The 11890-nt window shown below is 36.5% G+C and overlaps 1 protein-coding gene across 1 annotated transcript in view; it reads left to right on the top strand.

Moving 5' to 3' along the window:
• Positions 1 to 11890, top strand: part of URI1 (URI1, prefoldin-like chaperone) — a 71791-nt gene that overhangs the window by 47376 nt on the left and 12525 nt on the right. Inside the window, exons 3-4 of the mRNA XM_012647043.1 lie at positions 3525 to 3603; positions 4615 to 4750. Coding sequence (XP_012502497.1) covers positions 3601 to 3603; positions 4615 to 4750 — 139 coding nt within the window. The 5' untranslated portion in view covers positions 3525 to 3600. The remainder of the gene's footprint in view (positions 1 to 3524; positions 3604 to 4614; positions 4751 to 11890) is intronic.

The raw sequence follows: 11890 nt of genomic DNA, 5'->3' as shown, positions 1-11890 counted from the left end.
TTAAATTTCTGATGAGGGGTGTTATCCTTCCCATAGAAAACACAGCAATGTAGATCTTTCTTTCAGGAATGTTTTTATTTTTTTTTTGAGACAGAGTCTCACTCTGTTGCCCGGGCTAGAGTGCCGTGGCATCAGCCTAGCTCACAGCAACCTCAAACTCCTGGACTCAAGCAATCCTCTTGCCTCAGCCTCCTGAGTAGCTGGGACTACAGGCGTGCGCCACCATGCCCGGCTAATTTTTTCTATATATTTTTAGTTGTTTGGCTAATTTCTTTCTATTTTTAGTGGAGACAGGGTCTCACTCTTGCTCAGGCTGGTCTTGAATTCCTCGGCTCAAACGATCCACCTGCCTCGGCCTCCCAGAGTGCTAGGATTACAGAGGAATGTTTTTATTTTTTAATATGACTTTCACAATTTGTGTAGACTGCTTAAAAGGAAACAGGAAAAAATCATCATTCTTTAGTAACTGAAGGATGTCTCTCATTACCTATATATAATCATGCCTGAACTTAATATTCCCCAATTTTCTTAATTTTAGGGGTAAAAATCTAGGAATCCTTTAAGCCAGTGGATCTTTGAGAAGGATGCATTGCTGCCGCCCCCCCCTCCCCAAAAACCCAAAACCAAAAAACATGCTCTATTTGAGTGATGCTCCCTGCAGTGTGTGGCAGAAGGCTTGGTTGCAGAGAGGGGCTTAATAAATGGTGAACTGAATTGAAACAGGGTTTTCCTGGATGCTCAGTGGGAAGTTCTAGTGTGGGTATTGGTGGACTGAAAATCACTTCTAAAGAAAGTCATTTATTTACTCATATATAGGCCAGAATCTTCTTACGATAAAAAATTAATTCTTTGCCCCAGATTGTCTGAGATACTAACAGTAATGTAAAGCCCTTTTCCTTTTTTCCCTTGTAGGCATCTTACAGTATTTTCTACTTTTCTGTTTAGGATGTTAGGTAAAGGGAAAGAGAATGATAAGAATTTTTTTTTTCTAAAAAATAAAACAACTGATTTAAAGTTAGTATTTTCTGCCTATTCGTTCTATTTGAAAGTGAAATTAGCAAAATATTATTATTTTAATCTAATTTGTTTTATCTCTTTGTTATTTAAAGCTTGGAATCTTTATCAGTACCTCAAACACTGTGTAAAACTTATTTTTTTTTTCTTTACAAAGATTTTTATTTTTGGCAGTTGCATTTAAGAGGATTAAAAATATGGAGTCTCTTTTATCGTCCTCCTTCCATATAGAATATTCTGTCATGAAAATTTTCAAACATACAGAAGAGCGAACCTTGTTGATCACCTATCTGTGCTTCAGTTCATTAATCCGTTTTTCTGATGCATTTCAAAGTTGTAGCCATTAGTATACTTCACCCCTAAATACTTGAGCATGCACCTCATTTAACTTGATTTCTTTCATACTTCTTACAGTTTTTTTGAAAATAAAGTGTTTGGTATGGCATCTGTCCTGGTCTTAATCTTTTAAGGGTAAAGCTCACTTTAACCGTAGTTGTATTATGTCCTTCCTAGCTTTTTTTTTTTTAAGCAAAAGTGCTTCTCAGAAGGCTTATAACAGTGATTAGCAAGATTCAGAAGAAGGTTGTGAAAGTTTCGTACGAGCCTTATGCTGCTGCTTTAGTTTTTGTTTTCTGTAAGGAATATTGCACGGTGCACATTGAATCTTACTTACTGGATAAAATTTAAAATTAAGAACTGAAGGCTGAACCTAAATTTATAAGAATCAAATGTGGTAAAGCCAAACAAGCAGGTCTGTGTGTTATAGGTAGGGGTGAGAGGTTTATCCTAACTGTATCTGGGTTTTGTTTTCCATTTGAAAAAAAATTGTTAAGCAGTAATAATACTGCTTTTGACTACTGTGTTTTGGTATGAAAGCAGCGTCCCAAAATTAATTATGTTTTTAAGCAGTAAAATAGGAAAAAATCTGTACAAATTTTGGTGCACATCAAGGCCCCTTACTTACCTTCTGTACACATTAGTTCTTAGAATGGCTTTTGCATTTCTGTTACATAGACTTCGTGATCTCAGATGGAATTATTTCAGCCCTGAACATTAGTGGGACTATTTGCAGATCACTCTTTGACTAGGTGCTTGGTCCTGTGCATGACTTTTGTTTTTTTGGGGGGCGGAGGGAGGCATTTTGTCTATATAAAGTTTATCTGGGACGATGATTTTTGCCTTAAACAGAATATAGGACGTTTTATGTTTATTTGTAGAAAAGGATTTTTGGGGAGAGTTTGTAAAAAGCATCTACACACTAGAAAATGAGAAAACTTGCTTGAAAGAATACAGTTCAGAAGACCTAGGTAGGTTAGACTCGTCTTGCCTCATCTTGATGTAGATGTGGTTTCTCTTCCATGTGTGGTTTTTCCATACTCCTTCTTCTTTCTCTTCTGTAAATTATGTATGTGAAATTCCTTGAGATCTTAAGACTAGACGAGAGAGATTTTTATTAATTATGCTGCTGTTGCTTCAGGGGAGCTAAGGAGTAAACTGAAACCAATTCCACGATGTTTACAGTGCAGTCGTTTTGTATCTGGAGAGCGATTATCTACGTCGAAGTTTGTCCTAATTTCAGTTTGACAAAGTCTACGTGTTCTTTTAAATTACTTGCTGAGTTGGTGAGTTTTTGTTATTTTTAAAAATTGACAACACCCTCTGCTTACAAAAAATTTTGGTGCTCTGGTTTTGCCTGCAGCCTGCTTCCTCTCAGGGAACCCTTAGGAAACCTGATCTCCAGAGAGGGTTTGAAAATGTGGGCATCTCGGCCTAGGCTGGTGCCTGGTATCTCTCAAAAAGAAGGGCTGTTCATCTCCAGCAGGTGTTGAGAACAGAGTAGGGCTCATCACCTGGAAACGTGACCATCTCTGCTCCTGCAGAATTACATCTTTTGGTGGTTTAGTAGCTCCCTAGCATGAAACAGACTCCAAAGCCAAATCGAAATGCTTTTTGTATTACCTCTACCTAATTTCTTCTCACCCCCTGGTTGATTCTCTGTCACGTTAATCACATTAGTATGAATAATTGGAGAGTTGATGACACCACATTTTTCAGCCTAGAGTTTTCTGATGAGGACCGAAGCATCCGATCAAATTTCATGTTTGTGATTCCTGCTTCACAGCCAGTGTTTATTCACCCAGAAGCTTTATTAAATCTCTCCCTCCTTCCTCTTGAGTCGATGCTTCCCTCCAAACATCAGGCCCTGCTTCGCTATCTCCCTTAATTTTCACGTTGCATTTAGTCCAGAGGGTCTTCTCCCTTAGGAAACACCAATTCTCAAGATACGAGTGTCCTCCGTCTAAAAGCCAGAGTCCCCGGAGAGTCTTAATTTCTAATAAGAATTTAGCCATTGCCAAACCTTATAAAAACAGGATTTTAAAATTAGAAAAACACTTTAATCTGTAAATTGCTGAAATTAGGTTTTTGATTGGCTTGTTTTATGATACATAGCCTATTGGAAAATTGTCAGTTTGTGTATTCATTTAGTGTTTGGTGTTTTCTGTCAACAGGAAGAAGGTAGATAATGACTATAATGCCCTGCGAGAAAGGCTCAGGACCTTGCCTGATAAGTTGTCTTATAATATCATGGTATGTTCGCTGTGTTTCTTTTAAAGTAATACATTGTTTCTTGTAAACATAGTAACTGTGTGAAATGATACGATGTTTCTTTGCTATATATGTGTCTGCCCTGATGAATTGTGTCGGAGGTAACTACCACAGCAAGGAAGATTGGTTTCGTTGTGCTTTATAATAATACAAGAATTATAGTAATAGTATTGTCTTTTTTTCAGATATATAAAATTATCACTTTATGGTGACGTAAATGACATAAATACTAGCACAAAATTTGACAAATTTCATAAGCAAACTTACTTCATTAAAAAACTGTAATTATGACAGAAATATGGGACTTAGTCACTTCCTGTTAGTCAGAGCAGTAATAGGCCACAGTGTTTTATAATTCACAGAATTAAACCCTGGGACATTGATTTTTATATAAAAAGGTGCTGCTAATTTTTGTTTTAATGATATTCTTATCGACATAGTGATGTATTCATGAGCCCTGGATTAGAATCTTTCACTGCATGAATATACTTTCTCATGAAGACGTCGTTCTTATTATAAACTAGCCAAAATATTTTATAAATGTAGCAGGGTAGATCCATTAAAGCTATTTGTTTACCAATTCTTGCTTTGAAAAAAGGCTGTCTTATTGAAAATAATTTTTAGTTTTCTTTATCAGAAGTATTCTCCATTGACAGTATTTTACTAGTTTGCTTTCATTTAGTTTTACAGATGAGTGAAAAGTATAAACAGAGATAGTATTAAGAGTACTCTAAGAGTTATATGTAAATATGTATGGATTTATTTTCTTGTTTTAACATTGATTTATTAACGTAAAGCAATTTTCTATAGATTTTCTTAGTGAAATTTTAGTATAATGTTAAATTTCTGTGGAGTTGGCATTCTCCCTCGACCAGTGTATCGATAAAAAAAAGAACTCAATAAAAATGCAGGGTTTTTAATGCTAAGTGTTCCATAAAATATATTTTTTAGTGTTTTAAGTTTTTGCCTTTTTTTCTTTTTTTTAAACAATAGGTACCATTTGGCCCCTTTGCCTTCATGCCAGGAAAACTCGTCCACACTAACGAAGTCACTGTTCTACTTGGGGACAACTGGTTTGCGAAGTGCTCAGCAAAGCAGGCCGTGGGTTTAGTTGAGCACCGGAAAGAACGTAGGTACCAGTTACAAACGTTTCTTTGTTGTGCGTGTATCAGTTCACAAATTGCAAAGCTGATGGAGTATTTGTTACGAAAAGTACTTTCCGTGATTTCCTAGTCTGGGCGGTTTGTGATGTCCCTAAACTGTAGTAGTTGGAGTGGAACCAACAGCAGAGAAGGTGCTGGGGAGCGGAGCGTCCAGGTTGGCAGGATCACCCACATTGGTGTCTTTGCAGAAATTACCTTGTGTAGAAGCCACTACATGGGATTTATAGATAGAAGTTGGGGAGACATAAAAATTGGGGTCATTTTATACTTCATAATTGGTTTGTTTTAGTTGCTTTTATAGGCTTACTTTTCCTTTTAATACGTTAGTGCACAGAAGTAATTTATTTTCTGCCTATGAACTAAGAGAAATAACTGTTTACATGAGTAGACAATTCTTAAAGATGCTCTTCAGTTTGGAAGAGATGATGTCCTTTTGAAGAAGAGACCATGTGTGGAGAGCTGCTACCGAAAACGGCACCCTACACTTTTTAAGTCGTTTGAGGTCTGTGCTTCATTTTACTAAGATAATTCTTTAGTTTTATTTCTCTTTGATATTATTTATTGGTGTATAGATAACCTCAACACGCGCACGCAACACACACACACACACACACACACACACACACACACACACACACACACATTGCAGTTGGATGAGTTAGCTTGGGTTCTAGCTTAGTTGTGTTTTAAAATTAGATTCATTTCATTTCTAATCTGTCGCCTTATTTCTATAATAGCATATTTAAATTGGTAGTATAATATCACCTCTACCTGCTTTTTAACCTTCTAGTTAAATGTGTTTGAAAATAAATTTTGTGAGGATCCTTTCGTATAAATAAGGTCACGCTAGATAGAAAACAGCTGAGGTTTCCTAAAGCTGATACTGATTTCACTGATTCACAAGTGGATACTAGTTAGAGAACTTATTTACTCAGTGAAATTCTGGGATCTACATTTGGAGACTCTAATTGCAAATCAACTCCTCTAAGTTTATAATTGATACATATTTTGATCTTTTGTGACACTAATCAGAATGTTACAGTTAGGCCTGTGTGTAATTTCTGGCAATGATAAATCTTTTGGCTTTGCTACGTTAAAACATGTCATGTATGTTACACGAAAGAGAATGGGCATAATTCTTTCTTAAAGACCTTTCTTAATGGGGAAGGCTTCCCTGGGGCACCTCTGCTGATACGGAATGAATTCGTAGCCTCTTGAAGTTTATTCATGTTGATTTTCATATTTCAGTGGAGAAATCTCTAGAATCAGTTACAACTTAAAATATTAAAGGTAGAGTACTTTTAATACAGTAGAGTAGAGTTCTAGAGCAGAGAAACTTCTGGCAGTCACTTTCCCATAGTTAAATACGGTTCTGGAAAGTGACCAAACATGATTTCTGAAATCAGTATTTATCTGTAGTAATTTTCAAAGCACATATTTATAGGCCTGAGAGCCTATTATGATAAATAAATTCTATAAAGTTTTATTCACACAGTTTTATAAAAATTTATAACTGAAGAAAATGTTTAGGCATATTGTTGTGCTCAATATTTATTAGGAATAGGTACTTTATTTTTCTTAATGCAAAAGAAATAAAGCAAGTTGAACATTTAGTCGTCTACCTCACTGTTTACTGGGGTACCTGGGGGAGGTGGGGGGAGGTTACTGCTTGTCAGCAGAGTGGTCAGAATGAGGGACAGAATAGATTTGATGACAGCCACAACAGAAGACTCATAGCAGGTCAGGGGAAGATGATTCCTGTGACTAAGAAGCCCAGCTCAGTGCTCTTACCCTTTGTGCCCATATCTTGCAATTTTTAACATTTAATAAGGATATGATCATATTTTTAAAGTTTTTTAAATTTTTAAATTATTGTTTAGTAAAACTGACTTTTTGTTTGGCATACTGTCCCGTGAGTTACAACACAGGTGTTGGTTTGTGTAGCCAGCATCACAGTCAGGACAGAGATTAGAATACGGGACACCCCACAGTCAGGACTGGGGATCCCACCCACGTGTCTGTCCTGCCACCCTGTGTGGTCACCCCCGACCTCTGCCACCAAGGCTTGGCAACCCCTGATCTGTCTTTTTTCAGAATGTCATGTGAATGGAATTGTACGGTCTCTGAGCCTGAATGCTCTGTGTGTCGGAAGTTCATGCCTTTTTATTGCCGAGTGCGGTTGTGTGTACGTCCTTTATGTGCATGGACCATGGTTCTTCTGTTCACCTGTTGAAGGACATTTGGATGTTTCTGTTTTTTGCAATTATGAATAGAGCTGCTGTGAGCCTTCATGTATAGATTTCTATGTGAACATAAGGTCACATTAAGTGTATGTTCAGTTTTTAAGAAACTACCACACTGTTTTCCCAACTGGCCGTGTGGTTTTATATCTCCACCAGCAGTGTGTGAGAGTTCTGGTTTCTTTGCATCCTTACGGGTTCTTGGTATTGTCGGTTTTGAAAACATTAGCTAACTGAGGTGTATAGTGGTTTTAATTTGCATCATTGTTGGATGATATTGAGCATTGATTTGTGTGCTTATTTGCTGTCTGTTTTATCTGTTGAAGTCTTATGCCCATTTTTAAAAATTGAGGTGTGTTTTTTTGTACTGTTGAGTTTTGAGAGTTCTTTATATATTCTGAGTGTGTCCTTTGTTAAATATGTGATTCGCAAATATTTTCTCCCAGTCTGTATCTTGTCTTTTCATTCTCTTAATAGTGTCTTTCCAGAGCAAAAGTTTTTAATTTTTAAGTTCGCTTTATCACTTTTTTCTTTTATGGATCATGTATTTGGCGTCATATCTAAGAACTCTCTTTGCACCTTAGGTCTTGAAGATTTTCTCCTATGTTTTCTTCTAAAAGTTTTATAGTTTGACTTTTTGCAGTTAGATCTGTGATCCGTTTTAAGTTCGTTTTTGTATGATATGTGAGGTTTAGGTCAAGGTTCATTATTCTTGCATATGATTATCCAATTCTTCCCACATTGTTTGTTGAAAATACTATTCTTTTTCCATTGAATTAGCTTTGCACCTTTGTGATAAATGAATTGGCAATCAAAACCACGTTAGATACCCCACTAGGGTAGCTGTAATAAAAAAAAAAGACAGTAACACATATTGGCAAAGGTGTGGAAAAATTGGAACCCTCATACATTGCTGGGGGGGAGTGTAAACTGATACAGCCACTTTGGAAAACTGTTTGGAACTTTTCAGAAAGTTAAATATTGAGTTTATGCCATGTGATCCAGCAATTCCATACCTAGATGGTATTCTACCGGAGTGAAATTAAAACATGTGTCCGCACAAAAACTTGAACATGAATGTTAGTGGCAGCATTTTTCATAATAGCCAAAAAGTGGAAACAGCCCACATGTCTATCAGCTAGTGAACATACAGTGTCATGGATCCATGCAGTGGAGTGTTGTTTGGCAATAAAAAGGAACATACCTTGAAAACATTCTAAGTGAAAGAAGCCAGTCACAAAAGACCACACATTGTATGATTCCATTTGTATGAAATGTTCGGAATAGGCAAATTTGTAAAACAGAAAGTAGATTAGTGGTTGCTTAGAGCTAGGAAGATTACCGAATGGAAAGTGACTGCTAATGAGTGTGGGGATTTTTTTAAGAGTGATGAAAATATAAAAAAATAAAGATGTGATTGTCGCACAACTAAAAACCATTGAATTTCCACTTTAAATGGGCAAAATTTTATGGTGTGTGAATTATATCTTACTAAAATTGTTCAAAAATGAACTGGCCATATTTGCATGGCCATATTTTTTGGACCGTCTGTTCTGTTTCTTTGACCTGTGTGTCTGTCTCTGCTGATCGCACTCGGCCTTGATTGCTGTAGCTTTCTAGCGTTTCTTAAAATTGGGTAAGTGTGAGTCCTCTAATTTGTCCCTCCTTGACGGAATTGTTTTGGCTATTCTAATTCCTTTGCCTTTCTGTATACATTTTAGAAACAACTTGTTCATATTTACAGAGAATTCCTGGTGGGATTTTCATTGGAATTATCCTAAATCTGTATATCAGTTTGGGGGAGAATTGGCATCTTAACTTATTAAATCTTTCAATCTGTAAATACAGTGTATCTCTCTCTTTAGGGCTTCTTTCCCCAGCGTTTTATAGGTTTTAAGCATACAGTTTATTTTTAAAGTTGACATTGTATCCTGCAACCTTGCTAAATGCGTTTTCTGAATTTCTTTTGGGTATATTCCATGGAATTTTCTATGTAGACAATCACATCTTTTGTGAACAGTGATGATTTTATTATTCTTTGCCAGTATGTAAGCCCTCTATTACTATTTTTTCTTGCCTTTCTGCCCTGTCTAGGACTTGCAGTACAGTATTGAATAGGAGTGGTTAAGATAGACATTCTTGCCTTGTAAGTGATCTTCTGGCAAAAACATTTGGTATTTTACCATTAAGTATAGTGTTAGCTGTAGGTTTTGTTTTTTTTTTTTAAGTTGATACCCTCTGTCAGATTAAGGAAGTGTCTCTTTTGTTTATCTTCCTCTGATCTTTGTTATTCCTTCCTTCTGCTGCTGTTGGATTTAGTTTACTCTTCTTTTTCCAGTTCCTTAAAGTGTACAGTTAGGTTATTGATTTGAGGTATTTCTTCTTTTTTAATGCAGGTGTCAACAGCTATAAATTTCTCTTCTAGCGTTGTTTCCCTGCACCCCACAAGTGTTGATATGTTGGGTTTTCATTTCACACTTTTGATAAATCAGTGTTCATACTTAGATATTATATAGTTCCATTTTATTCTTGTACAGGCTTTTATTTGAAGTTAGCTATTTGTTTGTTGCATAGTTTTCTTTATATCTGTTGTTAATTTAGTCAAACACTTTTTTTTTTTTTGGTCAGAGATCTCACTGCTGGTATCTTTCATACAATGTCTCGCTTCAGTTTGGACTGGCTGCTCTCTTGACCAAAGAGAGCTGTTGTACTGGTGTCTTTTTTACCATGATACTAGGTTTTTGTCTCTTATTTGTTCCCTGTTGTTGTTCCCATGGCATCATCGTCTTTCGTATGGCTTTCAGTAACTTTCTGGGAAGGCATGTGGGAGATATATTTTTTGAAGTTTTGCATATCTGAAGTATTCTTTATACTCCTGTTTGTTGTAGCTAGACTGTTCAGAATTCTGTTTTTTTAAAAATGGTTTTGCCCCTCATAATTTTGAGTACATTATTTTCTTTTCTGTGTTTAAGTGTTCCTATTAAAATTTTCGATTCTTCCCCCCCCGCCCCTCTTTTGGTAAAATTTTAGGTTCCTTATTGGTCTTTATTCCCCATGATCTGAAATGCTATAGTGATATGCCCTGATGCCTTGTTCAGTATCTTGTAAAATTGCTTGGTGCTGGGTGGCTCCTTTCAGTGTGGAGACTCACGTCCTACAGTTCTGGGAAATTTCCAGTATTATTTCTTTGAAAATTTCCTTTTCTTGTCCATCTGTTTATCTTTGTTATAATTTTTGAAGGGAGTTCTTCTACTTGATCTTTGAAATCATGTACTAATTTTTTAAAAAATTTCTGTGCATATTTTAATTCCGAGAGATCCTTTTTTGTGCTTTGAATGCTCCTTTGTTGTAGCATCCTGTTCTTGTTTCATGGATACAGTGTCTTTGTTTTAGGAATACAGTTTCTTCTTTTAAAGTTTTCTTCTTTATATATTTCCTCCATTTCCCTTTTTTCTTCTTTTCTCTCCCCCCCCTCTTTTTTTTTCCTTGTCTCTGGTATTAATGGTGAAGAATTTCTTCAAATGTCTGGTGATCTTTTGCTTACCTAATTAATTCCAATTCATACTTAGAATTAAGCACTGTTAGTTGGCTCTGTGCATGGGCAAGGTTTGTTGACTGGTAGGTTTTTTTATAGGGAGTTAAGGTGACAAGCTGATTTTTTTTATTGAGCTGTCTTTAAATATTAGCAGCTTTTGGGTTAGTCAACATCCTACAAAAGAATTTTCTGATCTTCTTTTGTCTGGGAACCAGGCTGGGGAACTAGGCCGGGGAATCTCAAGGTTCAGTGTGTTCACTTGGGATTAATCCCCCTGATTTCTCTAAGACGTTTCCTATTCTCTTCTCTCTTCACCCATCCCTACAATCCCTGCAGACCACTCTACGCTAGGAATCTTTTGTTTAGACAAGAGAGGGGAAATCACCTGGCTGTGTTTTGTAATTTCGGGGTTTTGGAACCAACCATTCCTTTCAAACTTCCGTCCAGATCTTTGTTTTTGGTTTTCCCTTGAGAAATACTCCCGAGCAGCCTTATCCAGGTCCTAGAGCCCAAAGTGACTTGTAGCAGCTTTTCTGTGCTTCAGTTAGGTTTCAGCTTTTTCTGTTGTGCAAATTTAGTTATCACTTACGCAGTTTCCAACACTTGGTTGACAGCCTTGTCTGTTACTTTCTCCTCTCCAAATATCTTTGTCTTTGTGGGTTTGTGCCTTTTAAAATTTTTTTTCTTAGTTGTTGTTTTACTGAGGTATGGGTGAACAGTGTTAAGTGCCTGTATTCACTCTGCCTTTAGAGCAGAAGTCCAGACCTCTGCACTGGTCTAGAAGGAGAGATCCTGCAAGAGGTTTGCGAGTACTTCCACCAGGGGGCACGCCCTGTTGGAACCGTTGAAAGAACACTTCAAAATTCCAGCACACAAAGGGAAGGAGGTTGAGAGTGGGGCGGTCACAAAAGATTCGGGAGGGACTTGTATTTTCACGGGCCTGATCCTTTTGAGCCCGTACAAACACATGGCTAAGTAAAGAGACTCCTTTTATGAATGATGCTCATAACTTTTATTAAGCTTTTGCAGATAATTTTTATTACATCTGCAATTTTATTCCTTTCAAATATATACAATTCCACAAACTGTAACTAAATATTTCTAAACATTCGGTCTTTCTTAGTGAATAGTATAGCATTTGTCTTTAGGTAAAAATGGCTACTTAAGAGGCTTTGAATTTTCTCTTTTAGTTTAAACGTGATCTTTAGAATTTGCACTGGTAATTTTCTTTAAGTCCCTTTTTCCTAGGTAGCACAAAGGATTTCAGCCAGTTCTGGACAAATTATTATAGGTTCTGAATTATCGAAGATTTAAAAATACTAGGTTATGCT

Source organism: Propithecus coquereli, unplaced genomic scaffold (assembly GCF_000956105.1).
Source record: "Propithecus coquereli isolate 6110/MARCELLA unplaced genomic scaffold, Pcoq_1.0 Scaffold254, whole genome shotgun sequence".
Classification (NCBI taxonomy): Eukaryota; Metazoa; Chordata; class Mammalia; order Primates; family Indriidae; genus Propithecus; species Propithecus coquereli.
The sequence above is the reverse complement of the archived record's forward strand: the minus strand, read 5'-3'. Positions and strand labels throughout refer to the sequence as shown.